The following is a 20531-nucleotide window of genomic DNA, read 5'->3' as shown; positions in this document are numbered from 1 at the left end:
GCCGCTAATGCAATTTCGATCAGAAGAGCCGATTCTTCTTCTAAGAAGTACTTGACTTCCCTGCCTTATCAGTGTGGCCGCCTATTTGGGGAGAAGTTGGAACAACTTATCTCCGACTCCACAAGAGGAAGGAGAGGGTTTCTGCCTCAACAAAGGGTCAAACCGCTTTTTCATCACCCGTTTCAGTCACATTTTCGGGCCTTTCGCAACACCAGGTGGACTACAGCGGCCAATTCCGCCGCCTCAGGCCGCCCCAACCAGGATAAGGGAGCGGCAGGTCTCATATAGAGCCAACCCATTGGGGAGATTGCATACTCAGCAGCCCAGATCCCAAAGATCGTCGGCCAAATGACTCGAGGCCTTTACCAGACGACACCGGCACGGTGGGGGGCCGCCTACTCTGGTTTTTCCACGTCTGGGCCAATGTCGCTCACGACGCATGGGTAAAGGAATTGGTGGCCTCAGGTTACAAAATAGAATTTGTCAGATACCCGCCAAGACGGTTTTTTCTTTCCCGGCTTCCCAGAGTAGATGCCCAGGCAAGGGCTCTATTGGGAGCCATCAAATCGCTCCAGCACAACGGAGTCATTGTTCCAGTGCCGGAACACGAAAAAAATCAGGGGTTCTATTCCAACCTTTTTGCGGTTCCCTTCAATACAGGCATGCGAGGAAAATGTCAACATCACGCTTGATACTCTTGCCCATTTACGGTGGTTGGTCAATGCGAAGAAGTCATCCCTTGTGCCAGCTCAAAGGATCTCTTTCCTAGGAATGATTCTCGACACTCGCCGAGGGTTGGTAATTTACCCTCAGGAAAAGGTGTGAGCGCGCCGGCAGGGAGCCCGGACACTTCGGCAACCAGTCCCTCATACCATCCGATCCGGGATGAGGAGTCTAGGGAAAATGGTGGCAGCAATGGAAGCGGTACCGTTGGCCCAGTTCCATCTTCGCCCCCTGCAGCACGCCCTTTTGTCAGTTTGGGACAAGAATCCCTTCACACTCGATCGGCAGTGCCGACTGTCTTTTCAAGTCAGGCAGTCACTCGGAGGGTGGTTAACCAGTTCCTCTCTGACCCAGGGGAAACCTTTCCCCCCAGACCATTGGTTGGTGATGACAACCGACGCCAGTCTCCTCGGCTGGGGAGCGGTGTTTCGCAACAACACGACCCAGGGACGGTGGTCGCCACAGGAGGCACGCCTCCCGATCAACTTATTGGAAATACGAGCAATTCAGCTGGGTCTGCAAAAGTTACATCACTTTCTAGCAGGCCGCCCCGTCTGGATTCAGTCGGACAACGCCAGGCGGTGGCTTACATAAATCGCCAAGGGGGCACCAGCAGCAGAGCAACTATGCGTGAGGTGGGGTACGTTCTGCAGTGGGCCAAAGCAAACCACTCGGTGTTTTCGGCTGTCCACATCCCGGGCGTGGAAAATTGGGCGGCAGACTTTCTCAACCGGCAGGGTCTTGCGTCCGGAGAGTGGTCTCTACATCTTCCGGCAGATTTGTCAGCTGTGGTGAACTCCGGATATGGACCTGATGGCGTCCAGAGTGAACGCCAAGGTGCCCACATATGTCGCTCGGGCCAGGGACCCGCTGGCAATCGCTGTGGACGTGTTGGTTCTGCCATGGAACCTGTTTCGCCTCCCATATCTATTTCCCCCGCTGCCACTACTTCCGAGGGTCATCAAGAAGATCAAGACAGATTCCCGGCGATTCTGCTGGCCCCAGACTGGCCCCGTCGAGCGTGGTACGCAGATCTAATGCAGCTGCTCGCCGATGTTCCTTGGCGCCTTCCAGAGTGCCCAGATCTACTTTCTCAAGGGCCGATTTGCCACCCGAACTCGGGCCCTGTGTTTGACGGCATGGCCGTTGAATCTTGGATTCTAATCCAGGCAGGGTTCGGGAGCAAGGTGGTCGCTACAATGATTAGCGCCCGGAAGCCTGCTTCAGCACGAATTTACCACCACACCTGGAAGGTGTTCTTTGCTTGGTGTCAAAGCCGCGGTGTTTCTCTGCTGATATTCTCGATCCCCAACATCTTGACTTTTCTCCAGTCGGGCCTAGACTCGGGCTTAGCCCCAAGTTCCCTCAGGAGACAAATATCGGCCTTATCCGCCCTGTTCCAGCGCAGAATTGCTACCAATTTGCAGGTGAAGACTTTCATCCAGGGAGTCTCCCACTTGGTACCTCCCTATAAGGCGCCTATGGACGCTTGGGACCTTAACCTGGTCCTAAGTGTTCTGCAGGAAGCTCCATTTGAACCGCTTCAGGATATCTCCTTGAGGTACCTTTCCTGGAAAGTGGTGTTTCTAGTGGCCATCACTTCCATCAAGCGCGTTTCAGAACTGGCAGCCCTATGCTGCCAAGCCCCGTTCCTCACTTTACATAATGATAAGGTGGTGCTCAGACCAGCCCCTCCTTTTCTGCCGAAAGTCGTGTCCTCTTTTCACATTAATGAAGAAGTTGTCTTGCCTTCATTTTGTCCAGCACCGGTGCACCGTGTGGAAAAGGCTCTTCACACGTTAGACCTGGTAAGAGCCCTCCGGAGGTACGTGTCGAGGACGGCACCCTTTCGTCAGACGGACACGCTTTTCGTGCTCCCCGAAGGGCGCAGGAAGGGACTCGCTACCTCAAAATCGACCATAGCCAGATGGATTCGTTTGTCTATTCAGGAGTCCTACCGCATTAGAGGCACGCCGATTCCTGCAGGGATCAGAGCGCACTCTACTCGGGCAGTGGGCGCCTCTTGGGCACTTCGGCACCAGGCTTCGACGGAACAGGTTTGCAAGGCAGCAACCTTGTCCAGCCTGCACACATTTGCCAAACATTGTAATATTCATTGTTATGATTGAGTCACCGAGGAGGAAAAAACAAAAATGCAAGCTCAGCCCAGAAAATCAGAGAGGTTGGAAACTAGCGGATTGCAGACCCCTAATCCTATCACACAACTAGCAGTAGCCGTGGAGTGTTCCTACGGTGATCCTAGACACCTCGTCACAGCCGGAGATCTAAATAAGCCTAAAGAGAGAAAAGGGAAAAACTGACTGCCCCAGAGCAGACCCCAAAGCAGTAGGCAGCCCCCAACATATAATGACGGTGAAGCAAGATGAAAACACTAACACAGATAGAAAGATAGGATGAGCAAACGATGGGGCCCAAGCTAACTAAAAAGGACAGGACAGAAAAGCTGCTGTCTGCAATCCGAGAAAACCCTGCTAAAAATATTACCAACACAACTGATAAGCAAAAAGGACCCTGAAGTCACTAGACTTCAAACCCTATATCAGCACTCAGAATATTCTGAAAGCAGAGAAAAAGAGAACACTGATCAAGGAATAAGAATCCAGCACACCCCCAGCCGGGGATGGCTGAACTCCAAAACAAGGGAAACAAAACCAAAACTAATAAGTTCAATAGCAGAGCAAAAACTTATCTTTGGGAAGCAGGAATCAGACTGGTCTCCAAGAATCCAGCAGAGAAATCACCAGCCACTCAGAAGGGCGTACTCAAAATGTCCCTCCGGAGTATTAAACGCTGTCTTCCATTCATCCCCATGCTTAATGCGAAAAAGATTATACGCCCCCCTGAGGTCAAGCTTGGTAAACCAGCAAGCACCTTCAACTCTTGAAAATAGGTCAAAAATCAGGGGTAACGGTTACTGATATTTAACAGTAATTTTGTTAAGGGAGCGATAGTCAGTACAGGGCCTTAATGAACCATCCTTCTTGGCCACAAAAAAAAAAACAGCACCCAAGGGTAAAGAGGATGGTCTAATATGACCCTTCTCCAACGACTCCTTAATATAAGAACGCATAACCTCATGTTCGGGTACAGAAAAAATTAAAAAGTCGACCCTTGAGAAATTTACACCCCGGACTCAGCTCAATTGCACAGTCATAACTCCTATGAGGAGGCAAAGACGCAGACTTACTCTCACTAAACACATCATAAAAATCAGCCAAATAGTCAGGAACCTCATGCGACTGGGGAGAGGTGGAGAAAACAGGAGTGTCACTAAGAGCACACCGACAACCCCAACTCACCACAGACACAGATTTCCAATCCAAAACTGAATTATGGATTTGCAACCAGGGGAACCCCAGAACGATGGTATCATGCAAATTATGCAACACCAAAAATCTGCAATTTTCTTGATGGTCTGGGGCGACCCGCATTACCACCTGGGTCCAAAACTGAGGTTTATTCTTCGCCAACGGAGTAGCATCAATCCCCCTCAAAGGAATAGGCGTCCGCAGGGGTGTCATAGGGAAACCACAACATTTAGCAAAATCCAAATCCATTAGGTTCAAGGCCGCTCCTGAATCCACAAAGGCTTTAGCGGAAAATGTGGACAGGGAGCAGATCAGAGTAATTGCCAGAAGAAACTTAGGTTGTACACCACCTACAGCAAATGTGTGTGCAAAACGTTTCTCTCGTTTAGGGCAGACAGAAATAACATGAGAGGCATCTCCACAGAAAAAACACAGCTTATTACGTCTTCTAAACTCCGGACGTTGCGCCATAGACAAAACTGTATCACATTGCATAGGTTCAGACATTTGTTCAACAGGTGGCAGCATTTCCCGTGTAATTTTACGTTCACGTAAACGCCGATCAACCTGAATGGCTAATGATATAGAATCGTCAAGACCAGAGGGAACAGGAAATCCCACCCTAGTATCTTTTACGGTTTCTGACAAACCCTTCCGAAAGAGAGCTGCCAAGGCACCATCATTGCAAGTGGTGAGGATCGCCCACTTTCGGAATTTTTGACAGTACAGTTCTGCAGAATCTTGACCCTGGCTCAATGCCAACAGGGTCTTTTCAGCTTGATCAATCGCATTAAGTTCATCATACAGTCATATGTAAAAGTTTGGGCACCCCTATTAATGTTAACCTTTTTTCTTTATAACAATTTTGGTTTTTGCAACAGGTATTTCAGTTTCATATATCTAATAACTGATGGACTCAGTTATATTTCTGGATTCAAATGAGGTTTATTGTACTAACAGAAAATGTGCAATCTGCATTTAAACAGAATTTGACCGGTGCAAAAGTATGGGCACCTTTATCATTTTCTTGATTTGAACACTCCTAACTACTTTTTAGTGACTTCCTGAAGCACTAAATTGGTTTTGTAACCTCATTGAGCGTTGAACTTCATAGCGAGGTGTATCAAATCATGAGAAAAGGTATTTAAGGTGGCCACTTGCAAGTAGTTCTCCTATTTGATTCTCCTATGAAGAGTGGCATCATGGGCTCCTCAAAACAACTCTCAAATGATCTGAAAACCAAGATTATTCAACATAGCTTTTCAGGGGAAGGATACAAAAAGTTGTCTCAGAGATTTAACCTGTCAGTTTCCACTGTGAGGAATATAGTAAGGAAATGGAAGAACACAGGTACAGTTCTTGTTAAGCCCAGAAGTGGCAGGCCAAGAAAAATATCAGAAAGGCAGAGAAGAAGAATGGTGAGAACAGTCAAGGACAATCCACAGACCACCTCCAAAGACCTGCAGCATCATCTTGCTGCAGATGGTGTCACTGTGCATCGGTCAACAATACAGCGCACTTTGCACAAGGAGAAGCTGTATGGGAGAGTGATGCGAAAGAAGCCGTTTCTGCAAGCACGCCACAAACAGAGTCGCCTGAGGTATGCAAAAGCACATTTGGACAAGCCAGTTACATTTTGGAAGAAGGTCCTGTGAACTGATGAAACAAAGATTGAGTTGTTTGGTCATACAAAAAGGCGTTATGCATGCGCTGTATTGTTGACCGATGCACAGTGACACCATCTGCAGCAGGATGATGCTGCAGGTCTTTGGAGGTGGTCTGTGGATTGTCCTTGACTGTTCTCACCATTCTTCTTCTCTGCCTTTCTGATATTTTTCTTGGCCTGCCACTTCTGGGCTTAACAAGAACTGTACCTGTGTTCTTCCATTTCCTTACTATGTTCCTCACAGTGGAAACTGACTGGTTAAATCTCTGAGACAACTTTTTGTATCCTTCCCCTGAAAAGCTATGTTGAATAATCTTTCTTTTCAGATCATTTGAGAGTTGTTTTGAGGAGCCCATGATACCACTCTTCATAGGAGAATCAAATAGGAGAACTACTTGCAAGTGGCCACCTTAAATACCTTTTCTCATGATTTGATACACCTGGCTATGAAGTTCAAAGCTCAATGAGGTTACAAAACCAATTTAGTGCTTCAGGAAGTCAGTAAAAAGTAGTTAGGAGTGTTCAAATCAAGAAAATGATAAGGGTGCCCATACTTTTGCACCGGTCAAATTTTGTTTAAATGCAGATTGCACATTTTCTGTTAGTACAATAAACCTCATTTGAATCCAGAAATATAACTGAGTCCATCAGTTATTAGACATATGAAACTGAAATACCTGTTGCAAAAACCAAAATTGTTATAAAGAAAAAAGGTTAACATTAATAGGGGTGCCCAAACTTTTACATATGACTGTACAACAACCCCAAGGCCTGAAAAAATGCGTCAACATTTGTTAGAATAGGATCATCTGGTACTAAAGAAAACGCCCAATCCTGGGGATCGCCGCGCAGCAAGGAGATGACAATTTTAACCTGCTGCGCAGAGTTCCCCGATAAGTTAGGCTTCAAGGCAAGAAATAATTTACAATTATTCTTAAAATTCAAAAATTTAGACTGATCCCCAAAAAACACATCAGGAGTGGGGATTTTTGGTTCAGCAGTGTGTGAATGAGCAAGATAGGCGGAAATTCCTCGCACTTCAGCAGCAAGCTGCTCCACACGATCAGACAATTGCTTAAACTCCATCAGAAAAAAAATATTCCTCCTACGGCCTCAGAGAAAAAGAGGAAAAAATATACACACACAAAAAAAAAATTCTGACACTTTTTTTTTTTCTCTTTTTACAATTCTTTCCTGCTATTGAGTACCCTAGAATCTGCGGTATGGCTGGTGATTCTGTTATGATTGAGTCACCGAGGAGGAAAAAGCAAAAATGCAAGCTCAGCCCAGAAAATCAGAGAGGTTGGAAACTAGCGGATTGCAGACCCCTAATCCTATCACACAACTAGCAGTAGCCGTGGAGTGTTCCTACGGTGATTCTAGACACCTCGTCACAGCCAGAGATCTAAATAAGCCTAAATAGAGAAAAGGGAAAAACTGACTGCCCCAGAGCAGACCCCAAAGCAATAGGCAGCCCCCAACATATAATGACGGTGAAGCAAGATGAAAACATTAACACAGATAGAAAGATAGGATGAGCAAACGATGGGGCCCAAGCTAACTAAAAAGGACAGGACAGAAAAGCTGCTGTCTGCAATCCGAGAAAACCCTGCTAAAAATATTACCAAAACAACTGATAAGCAAAAAGGACCCTGAAGTCACTAGACTTCAAACCCTATATCAGCACTCAGAATATTCTGAAAGCAGAGCAAAAGAGAACACTGATCAAGGAATAAGAATCCAGCACACCCCCAGCCGGGGATGGCTGAACTCCGAAACAAGGGAAACAAAACCAAAACTAATAAGTTCAATAGCAGAGCAAAAACTTATCTTTGGGAAGCAGGAATCAGACTGGTCTCCAAGAATCAAGCAGAGAAATCACCAGCCACTCAGAAGGGCGTCGGCTGCCTTATATCCAGTCTGAAGTTCCTGTTACCCAGTCACAATCCACCTGATCAGGTGTTTGGTTTCTTTCATCCAAATCAGCCTCACCACCTTCCTTCACCAGAAGAGGGAGATCCTCAGACACAAAAGGTGAATGAACAGATGAGCTCACAACAATTCATGCTCAGGCCTCGGCGGATGCGAGCCTGGGTAGAAGGATCCTCCAAGCAGCGGTGGCGCACCTTTAAACAAGAGGTGCATGTAGCTTGGATCGGTGAGTCAATCTCCCACCCAGGGACTGCTTTAGGACGTCCCACAGTATCTGTGTCCCCCAATGAGGCGAAGGAGAAACATGGATTTTTCTGATAAACTCACCGTAAAATCCTTTTCTCTGAGACGCTTATTGGGGGACACAGCACCCACCCTATTAGCCAGTTGGCTCTTGTTTTGTTTAAATTTATATGCATTTACTAATTTGATATAAGGGTGGTGTTTTGGACATGTTGTACGTGTGTTAAGGCTGATTTTGTTGTCCTCCTACTGCATTGGCACCAAACTGATTTCGGCCCGCAATAGGGGCGAGGGTGTATACGGCGGAGGAGGAGCTAACCTCTTTTTTTCACTTAGTGTCAGCCTCGTAGCGGCACAAGCATACACCCCACAGTATCTGTGTCCCCCAATGAGCGTCTCGGAGAAAAGGATTTTATGGTGAGTTATCACAAAAATCCATGTTTCATGACACATTGTACTTTGTGTTGGTGTTAATTTTAGGTACATTGGTTTTGCATTTATTTGTGAAAATAAAGGAATTTTGTCAAAAATTTAGCAATTTTCAAGCTTTTAATGTTCTATGGCCTTAAACCAGATAGTCATATCACACAATTTAGCTAATAAATAAAATTTACCACATGTCTACTGTACATCAGCATAATTTTTGGATCATTTTTTTTCTTAGTAAGTTAGAATGGTTAAAAGTTTTTCAGCAATTAATCATTGTTCCAACAACATTTACAAAAAATTAAATTTATAAGGACCACACCACATTTGAAGTGACTTATAGGCATATAAGACAGAAAATACCCAACCGTGACACCATTTTAAAAACTGCTCCCCTCAAAGTGTCCAAAACCACATTCAAGATGATTATTAATCCTTTAGATTCTTCACCAGAATTAAAGCACTATAGAAGAAAAAAATTGAAAATTTTACTTTTTCTCACAAAAATGTTGCTTTAGCCCCAAATTTAGCAGTTTCACAGGGGACAGGAGAACATGAACGCTACAGTTTGTTGTGCAACTACAAAGGAGTATGCTGATATTCTGTATGTCTTCAAAAATTACTGGTTTGGCACACTACAGGGTTCGGAAGGGAAGGTGCACCATTTGACTTTTGGAGCGCAAAATTGGCTGGAATAGATAGGGGAAGCTATTTTGTATTTGCAGAGCCCCTGATGTGCCTAAACAGTGGAAACCCCCACAAGTGACCCTATTTTGAAAACTACACCCATCAAGGAATTTATTTAGAAGTGTGTTGTGAGCACCTTTAACCCACAGGAGCGTCACAGATTTTTATAACTTTGAGCCGTGAAAATTAAAAACTACATTTTTCCCTCAAAAATATTGCTTTAGTCCCAAAAGGTTTCATTTTCACAAGGGTAACAGAAGAAAATGGACCATACAATTTGTTGTGCAATTTCTCCTTAAATCAGTGATACACCATATGTGGTGGAAAATTACTGTTTGGGCTCGGATTTAAGGATCAGCAATTGAACTCTGGAGTGCAGTTTTGGCTGGAAAAGAATGCGGATGAGCCCCTAACATGTCAAAACAGCAGAGCCACCCACAAAATACCCCATTTTGGAATCCATACCTCTTGAAGGGGTGAAGTGAGCATTTTTAACCCTCAGGCGATTCACAGAGTTGTGTAACATTGGGCTGAGTAGATGGAAATATTACAATTTTTCCAGTAAAATGTTGCTATGGCCTTGAGTTTTTGATTTTCAAAAGGGATAATAAAAGAAAATGAACAGTACAATTTGTTAGGCAATTTCTCCTACTTTTGAGGCATGGTGAAAAGCTCAGAAAGGAAGTAGCGCCATATTGAAGTTCAGATTTTGCTAAAATGGTTTGAGGGTGCCATGTCACATTGGCAGAGGTACCAGAACAGTCAAAACCCCCCATAAGTGACCCCACTTTACAAACTACACCCCCCAAATGAATTCATCTAGGGGTGCAGTGACCATGTTGACATCACATTTGCAGAATAGTTTTATAACATTGGGCGGTGAACAAAAAATAATTACATTTTTACCAATGAAATGTTGTTTTAGATCCAATTTTTTTTTTATAAGGGCTAATAGGAAAAAATGGACCTCACAGTTTGTTGTGCAATTTCTCCTGAGTACATCAATACCATACATGTAATCGGGAACTACTTTTCAGGCACAGTGCAAAGCTTAGAAAGAAATGAGCTCCATCTTATAGTGCAGATTTTGTTATGGTTTTAGGGTGCCATGTCACATTGGCAGAGCCCCTGAGGTTCCAGAACAGCAGAATCCCCTCATAAGCTACACCATTTTCCGAACTTCACCTCTCAATTCACCTAAGGGTGCTGTGATCATATTGATGAAACCCTTGACGGATTCAATCACTATAATGAGGCAGCAGAGATACTCTGGACTGTTGTTGGCCTCGCTTTTACAGTATGTACTTTTAAAAAGACGGACACTGCTGAATTATAGTCCAGAGTCCAAAGTGTCTGCATCTTCCTCATTATAGGGAATCTTCCGTCGGGGGTTCTGTCTGAGTCGCAAATTTCAGAGATTTTCAGCGCAGGGTAAGTGTGAGCCAAGCCTTACTACAATCTTTGGGAGGCAGAATGAACAAATCAACAGCAGGTCAAGAATTTGTTTTATTTACAGTGGGGAAAATAAGTATTTGAAACACTGCCGATTTTGCAAGTTTTCCAACTTACAAAGAATGCGAGAGGTCTGTAATTTGTATTGTAGTTACACTTCAACTGTGAGTGACAATCTTAAAAAAAATCCAGAAAATCAGATCACATTGTATGATTTTTACATAATTAATTTGCATTTTATTGCATGAAATAAGTATTTGATGCAATAGAAAAACAGCTTAATATTTGGTACAGAAACCTTTGTTTGCAATTACAGAGGTCAGACATTTCCTGTAGTTCTTGAAAATGTTTTCACACACTTCAGCAGGAATTTTGGCCCACTCCTCTATACAGATCTCCAGATCTTTCAGGTTTTGGGGCTGTCACTGAGCAACATTGACTTTCAGCTCCCTCCAAAGATTTTCTTTTGGGTTTAGGACTGGAAACTGGCTAAGCCACTCTGTGTAGTTCTGGGCTGATTCCTGACTTTTCTCAGAATCATTCTTACCCCACTAGGTGAGACCTTGCATGGAGCCCCAGACGGAGGAAATTTGACAGTCATCTTGTGTTTCTTCCATTTTCTAATAATTGGGCCAACAGCTGTTACCTTCTCACCAAGCTTCTTGCCTATTGTCCTACAAGCCATCCCAGCCTTGTGCAGGTCTACAATTTAGTCCCTGGTGTTCTTAGACAGGTCTTTGGCCTTGGCCATGGTGGAGAGGTTGGAGTGTGATTGATTGTGTGTGGACAGGTGTCTTTTATACAGGTAATGAGTTCAAACGGGCAATTAATACAGGTAATGAGTGCAGAGTAGGAGGGCTTCTTAAAGAAAAACTAAACTGGTCTGAAGAGCCAGAATTCTTGCTGGTTGGTATTTGATCAAATCAGATACTTATTTCATGCAATAAAATGCTATTTAGTTTAGTTTAAAAATCATACAATATGATTTGCAATTCAAGAATTAAATTCACTGTGTGGTAAAAGTGATAAGGCAACTTTATTCTTTGGATCAGTATGATTACAATGATACCTCATTTATTTACCGTAATTTTTATTTTAATCTTTTGCCTCTTTTACACAATAACAACTATTTTATAGAATAAAGAATTGTTTTTGCATCAATTTATTATAAGCTATAACTTATTTTTATTTCTCCACTGACTGAGCTTTATGGCAGCTTATTTTCTGTGGACCAAGATGGCATTCTTGATACCATTTTTATTTACATTTGAGTTTTTGATCACACTTCATTCCACTTTTTGGTCGGTGATATGATGAAACAGCATAGGTTTTTGCCACGTTTTTATTTATTATTTTTTCATGGTGTTCACTGAAGTTTTAACTAGTGTGACGATTTTATAGATCAGGTCGTTCTGGAGGCGGCGGTACCAAGTATGTGTACTTTTTTTTTTTTTGCACAAGTGTATGTATGTATTATTATTAGAAAGTTATTTTTTATCTTAGTCCCATTATGGCACTTTAACTTTCATTGCTCTGAACGCTGGTATAATGCATTGCAGTGCATTACGAGTCAGTATTACAGTGACAGAAGTCTTAGACTATTCTCCTGGGATGGTCTAAGCAGGCCATCATCACTGGCAGACCCAAGGTTTGTCATTACGACCTCTATTTGCAATGAAGACAATCGGGCCCTTGTGATGATGGTCGCTCGGGCGCCGACCGGATGGAAGATGGAGCTCCCCTCTGCTAGTAACCTAAATGTTGCGATCGATATCAATTGCAGTGTTTAGGGGCCTAAACAAAGGGGGGCAGTGACAACCAGGTCTTGGCTATCATGTAGCCTGAGCTCCCGGCGGCAATCGCACTGGCACAGCTCCTGTGCCATGCACGATCGCCATGACGTACCTATAAGTCATCAGACTGGAAACCCTGTTGTTTTAATTTTTATTTTTTAAATCAATAATATGTATTACAGAGTTGCCTATTTTTATCAAATCAAACTGATTCTTGCTTGATTTTATACTCTAAATTCAAGGGAAAAATCTGCCTTCAATGAATACAGATGTTCACATTACTGGGATTGGAGATGACCGTTTGTGCTCTTAGTATTTTATGGAGAATGAAGGGGGAATATGTTGTGTTGATAGATGCAGACACAGACATTCTGCTTCTGGTTCTCTTGAAACGACATTTAAATTTTTTAAAAAAGTTTAATGTGTTACTGAATTAAGGTGAACTTGCAGCAGAATGTTTGTGTCTGCCTCCAGCTCCACCTACTTCCAACTCTCCTCTCCATAGAATGTTACCAGCAGTTACTACCATCTCCTATTTCAGTAATGTGAAAATCTATAATCACTTAATACAGATTTTACCATAGAATATGTATATATAGATTACAAAGTGCTAGATGAGTCCAGCAAAATAAAAACCTACTTTTCTCTGATGAAGTATATTACAAAGTTTTATTTTCACGTATACTATTGATTCATGAAAAAATAATTTAAATGACATTTTCACTCTAAGAGATGATGGAAGTGTAGTAATGTACATGATTTTTGAAACACATGGGTGATATTAATCATTAGGCTTATATCATTTTTCTTGTGTAAAAAGAAAAACTTACAAATTATGGCACACACCAAATTTATGCCATATGTTGTGACCATTTGGGAGGAGTGATTTCAGCCGCTCATGACGTTTTTCTACCAGTAGGTGCTCTCCCTTTCCACAGGAGTTCATTGAGATGGACCAGTAGATGCTCTCCCTATCCGGCATGGGTTTATTGAGGTGGACCAGTAGGTGCTCTCCCTGTCTGGCATGGGTTTATTGAGATGGACCAGTAGGTGCTCTCCCTGTCTGGCATGGGTTCATTGAGATGGACCAGTGAGTGCTCTCCCTGTCCAGCAGGGGTTCATTGAGATGGACCAGTGGGTGCTCTCTCCCTATCCGGCATGGGTTTATTGAGATGGAACAGTGGGTGCTTTCCCTGTCCGACAGGGGTTCATTGAGATGGACCAGTGGGTGCTCTCCCTGTCCGGCATGGGTTCATCGAGATGGGCCAGTGGGTGCTTTCCCTGTCCGGCATGGGTTCATCGAGATGGACCAGTGGGTGCTCTCCCTGTCCGGCATGGGTCAATCGAGATGGACCAGTGGGTGCTCTCCCTGTCTGGCAAGGGTTCATCGAGATGGACCAGTGGGTGATCTCCCTGTCCGGCATGGGTTCATCGAGATGGACCAGTAGGTGCTCTTCCTGTCCGACAGAGGTTCATTAAAAAGGTTCATTAGGTGCTCTCCCTGTCCAGCAGGAGTTAATTGAGATGGACCAGCAGGAATGTTCTGACCACGATGTGGCTTCTTTAAGAGAAAGAGGTTGTATTGATAAGACATTTTCAATTGATAAAAAATGTGTAAAATCCCAACATGCTCAATAGGTAGGGTAAGAGGATCTAGTAAATGGCAAGATGGCTTCCAGCTGTATAAAAGAAGACTGTAAAATAACAGCAGAGCAAATTGCCTGTCATATATGTCAGGTGCGAAGAGGTCAGCATATTAGAGAAAATTATATAAGAAAAGGAAAGTAATATATGTCAAATCAGAGCTTGGGTGACCCATACCACTCTTTTTTTTTTTTTTTTTTCTTACTAATATTAGAATGACCATGAGCTGTCGAACCGTCACTTTGGGGTGGAATTGTCACGTCTCACAAATGAAGATCGGACAGTCCCTGTGCTGTTAGAGAAACTTATCAGTTACATTGAAATGCATGGCTTGTATACAGAGGGCATATACCGGAAGCCGGGCTCCAATAATAAGATCCGTGAACTGAGACAGAACCTTGATACAGGTGAGAGGTTTTTACCATTCACTGTTATTAATATGTTATATTCAGCACTGGACCAACCACTGGAGGTAGCGGTCCACAACTGCAGCCTACAGAGAACTACGTAATCAGTAACGCCAGAAATGGGATGAAAGAAAGGAGGCCAGCGGATGATGTAGAAAGCAGACTGTGCTAATGTTCTTGTATTCACCACTTGAATATGTCATAATAATGGATGCATTCTACAGAGCTGACTCTGGCCACGTGACCTGGCTGTAACACTTTACTATTCAGTACAAGTTTATGATGTAATAAGAATTCTGTTAAAAGGAACCTGTCATGTTGAAAGTAGTATTTAATCTGCAGGCAAGATGTTATAGAGCAGATGGAGCTGATCAGATTGATAATCATTTTTGTGGGAAAAGTCTCACTTCAGCTTGTATTTTACTCATTGATATCCCTGGTGTTTGCATATGAGTGCAGTGGGCGGTACTACTCAGTGATTGACAGTCTTCCCTGTATGACTGTGCATGCAGAGGTAGCGGTCAATCGCTGTTCAGGACCACCCACTGGAATCATGTGCAAACACCAGGGATTTCAGTGACTACAATACAAGTTACACTGAATCTTTTCCAACAAACCTATACATAATTCTGTTCAGCTATTCCTTATTTACACCATGCTCACAGGCCGGACTGTATGTACAGCATGTAATGTTCCCTTTAAGAGCTGTAGCCTATCATGTTGCCAGGAATGCTCACTGGGCATTACACGATCATGTTTTGCTTATGTTTATGTAGGAGTAAATTATCCCCTTCGCGACATGTCACTTATATTTACGTCTTATGTCGTGAGCCTGAGCTTGATGCAGGCTTCAGCGCTGAGCCTGCAACTTTCCCCGCACATGTTTTGATTTAATTAGCTGTGATGTGCCTTTAACAGCCGCAGGGGGTGTTATGGTAAAATCAGTGGTGCCCAGGGGTTATACTTATTTCTTTGCTGTTTTACTGCCCAGCTGCTTTGCTTAAAATATAACTTTCTCGTTCGCCTTATTGGGGGACACAGAGACCATGGGTGTATGCTGCTGCCACTAGGAGGCTGACACTATGCACAAAAAAGGTTAGCTCCTCCTCCGCAGTGTACACCCCACCGACCGGCAGGGAATTCCTCAGTTTAGCTTAGTGTCAGTAGGAGGTGGACACGGGTCTTTAATTAGACCCATATCTACCTCGATGTGCGTTGTTTCTTTTCAGGTTTTCCCGGAGGGATACAGTGTGTATGGTCACATCTGTACTCCCACAAGGAGTCTGTGAGTACGGCGTGTACTGCCACCCCGTATCCTCACAGTTCTCCGTAGCAGGACCACCAGCCTTCCAGGCGGACGCCAACACGAAGATGTGTCAGCGATCCAAAGGGTCCTCGTCGCCAGTCTCCCACCCACTCGCCTACCAGAGCCTGTCGGTTGGTTGAGACGCAGACTCTTCAGGTACTCTCCCGGGACGGGTAAGTATGGGGACCCTTTGGCCAGCAGCATTCCTCCCCGAGGGCGCGTTCACAGCGTCTTCCCTGGAGCAGGGATGCGGTGGCGCTGCGATCTCCTGCGCCCATCCTGCTCCTACAGCCAGCCCCTTCACCGTCCTCTTCTTCTCCCCCGACACTTCGATCGGGTATCCCAGGGTCCTCTCGCGGCGGCGCTCGCATTGCGGCACCTCCGCGCCGACCCCGTGCTGACAGGCGGCCGCCGCTAGTAATTTAGGCCCCGGCTTCAGTTCGGGCCTACTCCGGTATCGCAGCCACGCCCCCCGCCAATTTCTACTAAGCGGGCTTCTCGCCCGCCCGTTCCAGACCCTCCCACCGCCCTTCTTAGCCTGTTCTTGGCCAGGGGCGGTTCCGGATTCAGCAGGCGGTTAGCTCCGCCCTCCTTCTTCCCCTGGGAGCGCATTTTCCATGATTCCTTCAGGCGGTCGCCATCTTTGCAGCCGCACAGCCGGACGCCCCTGTCAGCCAGATATCGCTCCCTGGGCCTGTCCGCCGGACATTCCTCTGACCTGCATCTGCAGAGTGGTGGATACCTTCGTCTCTGGGGTCACCGGACCGTGAGTAGCTCTGCATCTGCAGACACCCTTCTCTGCACCCTGTTCCCCAACCTTCTGGATCTCCCTCAGATTTTCATTATGTCTAACTCCAAATCTGACCGTAACCGCCCTGCGGCTCCCCCCTGCACTCTAGTCAAGTTCTTTGCATGCTCTTCCTGCAATCGCAAACTTCCCTCAGGTCAGTCCACTTCCCTCTGCCTGGATTGTAGCAATCCTATTCAACCTGACGCCGCCCAGGAGCCATCTAGGGCCCCAGGCGAGAGTGAACCCCCTATGCCCGGCTGGGCCTCGTCTCTATCACAGTCAGTGGCAGACCTCACCAGGGTGTCTCAGTCCCTAGTAGCCGTCCTGGATAAGTTGCCCCATGACACCTCTACAGGGTCCAGCAGGCCTCAAGAGGTTCCATCTGAGTCGGCCAGCGTTAGTCGCAAAAGACCCAGGCAGGATCTCCAGCCGGAATCCTCTCCTCGCCCCATGTCTCCACATAGTCCTCGGCAGCCTCCCTCCCGGGCCTCCTCACCCGAGTCAGGTGAAGCGCTCTCGGACAGGTCATCTGAGGGGACCTTAGAGCTGGATTCGGACCAGGATGCGAACATGAGGGTTACTGTGCAGAACCTCATTGCAGCGATCCATCAGACCTTCGACATTGCTGACCCCCCTGCGAAATCCTCAGATCAGGAGGTTTCGTTCAGACGGGAGGAAACACCCTCCAGGGTATTCCCTTTACATTCCGAGTTTGGAAAGATTTTTACCAGGGAAAGAGGAGATCCGACCAGACGCTTTCAACGAGGAAAGCGTCTCGGCGTTCTGTACCCGTTTGCTAAAGAGCTCACGGACAACTGGTCTGCTTCCCCCTCGATCGATCCGCCCGTGTCCAGGCTTTCTAATAACACTGTTCTCCCGCTGTCAGGCGTGGCATCTCTGAAGGATTCTAATGATAGGATTATAGAATCCCTGGCGAAGTCTGCCTTCGAAGCGGCTTCGACGGCGGTATGCCCAATTTTTGCCTCATTTTGGGCAGCAAAGGCCATAGCCACTTGGGCAGAGGATCTTCGTCAGGGCATCATAGAGAAAGCACAACCAGATCGATTGGCCGATCTCGCCAATCAGATTTCCCATGCGGGGGATTATCTGCTTTCTGCTTCTTTGGATGCCGCATCCTGCGCAGTTCAGGCGTCAAGTAACGTTGTGGCAATCCGACGTACAATTTGGCTCAAGGCCTGGCATGCGGACCTGTCTTCTAAAAAGTCTCTTACTAATCTCCCTTTTCAGGGAGGGCGCCTCTTTGGATCCCAATTGGACCAGATTATTAAGGACGCCACCGAAGGCACGAGTTCTCTCCTGCCTCAGTCCAAGCCTTGCAGACCCCCAATAAGACGTCAGTTTCGACCCTTTCGGGCTTACCGCCGTTTCAATACGGCGGAGACCTCCTCCAACCAACAAAGACCGCAGGCACGCCAAGATAGGAAGAAAGTTTCCTTCAGACCCACTCCCTCCTGGCGCCCCCACTCTTCGCAGGGCAGACCATCCGGATCTGGACGGTCCACATCAGCATGACTATCCTCGGACTCCCGAGGGTCCCTTCCAATTGGGAGGTCGACTCCTGTTCTTCAAGGACGTCTGGCTGGCCTCAGTAGAGGACGCTTGGGTCAGGGAGGTTGTATCGTCAGGATACAAGATGGAGTTCGTCTCTCTTCCACGGGATCGTTTCTTCGAATCCCGTCCTCCAAAAGATCCAGCTTTGATCCCGGGGTTCTTTACGGCCATCGACTCTCTCCTCAGTTCTGGGGTGTTTGTGCCCGTTCCCGAATCGGAGCGGTTTACAGGGTTTTATTCAAACCTGTTTGTCGTGCCGAAAAAAGACGGGGCGGTCCGACCCATCTTGGATCTCAAGCTGCTCAACAAGAGAGTTCGCCTTCGCCACTTCCGGATGGAGTCGGTTCGTTCGGTAATCGCTTCCATGGAGGAGCAGGAATTCATGTGTTCGATAGACAGCCAAGATGCCTATCTACATGTTCCCATATTCTCCGGACTTCAGAAGTTCCTGCGTTTTGCGGTTCGCCAGGAACATTACCAGTTCGTCGCGCTGCCCTTCGGTCTCGCCACCGCTCCCAGAGCCTTCACGAAGATCGTGGCTGCGTTGATGGCCTTGTTGAGGATCAGAGGTCTCGTTCTTTTTCCGTACCTCGACGATATTCTGATCAAAGCTCCCGCTTTCCAACAGGCACGTCCTCAGTTTGGCGATCGTCCTAGACACTCTTTCCAATTTCGGGTGGATCGTCAACAGGAAAAAGTCCTGTCTGGTCCCTACTCAACGTCTTGTGTTTCTGGGCCTACTGTTCGACACTCGTCGGTCAAGGGTCTTTCTCCCACAAGAGAAGATTCTCTCCCTGCAGCAGGATGTACGATCGCTGCAGACCACACGATTTCCGTCCCTCCGTACAGCTATGCGGGTCCTGGGAAAGATGGTGGCGGCGATAGAGGCAGTTCCCTTTGCCCAATTTCACGCCAGGCCTCTCCAACAGGCCATTCTGTCGAGGTGGAACAGGTCGGCTCTGTCCCTGGATCGCCCTGTTCGCCTTTCATGCCGGATCAAGCGGTCATTCAACTGGTGGTTGACGTCACCTCTCATCCTCTTGGGGCGGTCTTTTCCTGTTCACTGGTAGATTGTAACAACGGATGCCAGCCTCCTCGGCTGGGGTGCAGTGTTCCGCAATCACACTGTTCAGGATCGTTGGTCGACTCAAGAATCTGCTCTGCCGATCAACGTCCTAGAGATACGAGCGATCCATCTGGCTCTCGTCCACTGGGAGAGGCTCCTCAGGGGCCTGCCTGTCTGGATTCGGACAGACAATGCCACAGCGATGGCATATGTCAACCGTAAAGGAGGGACACGGAGTGTCTCAGCCCTGACAGAAGTGTCAAAGATCCTTCAGTAGGCAGAGATTTCGGTACCGACAATCTCCGTGGTACACATTCCCGGCATAGACAACTGGGCCGCCGATTTTCTCAGCCGCGAGGGTCTCGCGGCAGGAGAGTGGTCCCTACATCCGGAGGTATTTCTTCAGCTCTGCCGTCGTTGGGGAGCCCCGGACGTAGATCTGCTAGCTTCTCGCCTCAACAGGAACGTCCCACAGTTTGTATCCAGGGCTCGAGATCCTCTCGCAGTGGGCGCCGACGCCCAGGCCATTCCTTGGTCGCAGTTCGAGCTCCCCTACCTGTTTCCTCCCCTGCCTCTTCTTCCCAAGCTGTTGAAGAAGATCAAAGCAGAAGGAATTCCAGTCATTCTCATTGCCCCGAATTGGCCCAGAAGGTCTTGGTTCGCGGACATTGTCAATCTTCTCGCGGACGCCCCCTAGAAGCTTCCAGACAGGGCAGATCTGCTGTCTCAAGGCCCGATTTGCCACCCCAATTCTCGGCCGCTCAATTTAACGGCGTGGCTGTTGAGACCGAGGTTTTGAAACGAGCAGGATTCTCCGGTCGAGTAATTCATACCATGATCCGAGCCAGGAAGCCATCATCTTCCAAAATTTACTACCGTACTTGGAAGGCCTATTTCACTTGGTGTGAGGCCAATAACATCTCGCCCATGTGCTTTTCGCTCCCTTCCGTTCTGGCGTTTCTTCAGGCAGGGCTGGATGCGGGGCTTGCTCTCAGTTCCTTGAAGGGTCAAGTTTCGGTGCTGTCCATTTTGTTTCAGAAGACGTTGGCCTCCCGCCCTCAGGTCAAAACCTTTCTTCAGGGCATGGCTCACACGGCTCCTCCGTATCGAGCGCCCGTGGATCCATGGGATCTTAATCTGGTTCTTGAGGTTCTGCAAGGTTCTCCTTTTGAACCTCTCAGGGATGTTTCCCGTTCTCTCCTTTCTTGGTACTTCACCAGGACAAGGTAGTTCTGCGGCCTCCGCCCTCTTTTCTTCCAAAGGTGGTGTCCTCCTTTCACCTCAATGAGGATATTGTTCTGCCGTCCTTCTGTCCGAGTCCAACTCACCCTCGGGAGCGGTCCCTGAACAAGCTGGATCTGGTCAGGGCAATGAGAGTATCTGTCTAGGACGACTTCCTTGCGAAAGACAGACTCTCTTTTCGTCATTCCAGATGGGGCGCGGAAAGGTCACCCGGCTTCCAAAGCTACTATTGCTCTCTGGATCAGATCGGCAA

General features: G+C 46.7%; 1 protein-coding gene across 6 annotated transcripts in view; it reads left to right on the top strand.

The window, feature by feature from the left end:
- Window positions 1-20531, top strand: part of MYO9A (myosin IXA) — a 167393-nt gene that overhangs the window by 136558 nt on the left and 10304 nt on the right. For all 6 annotated transcript variants that reach the window (XM_073579431.1, XM_073579427.1, XM_073579430.1 and 3 more), the window contains one exon: window positions 14110-14302. In XM_073579431.1, coding sequence (XP_073435532.1) covers window positions 14110-14302 — 193 coding nt within the window. The remainder of the gene's footprint in view (window positions 1-14109; window positions 14303-20531) is intronic.

Source organism: Dendrobates tinctorius, unplaced genomic scaffold, assembly GCF_039654945.1.
Source record: "Dendrobates tinctorius isolate UK_male_01 unplaced genomic scaffold, ASM3965494v1 ptg000062l, whole genome shotgun sequence".
NCBI classification, from domain to species: Eukaryota; Metazoa; Chordata; class Amphibia; order Anura; family Dendrobatidae; genus Dendrobates; species Dendrobates tinctorius.
Note: the sequence above shows the minus strand (reverse complement) of the source record. Positions and strands in the feature narration are given on the sequence as shown.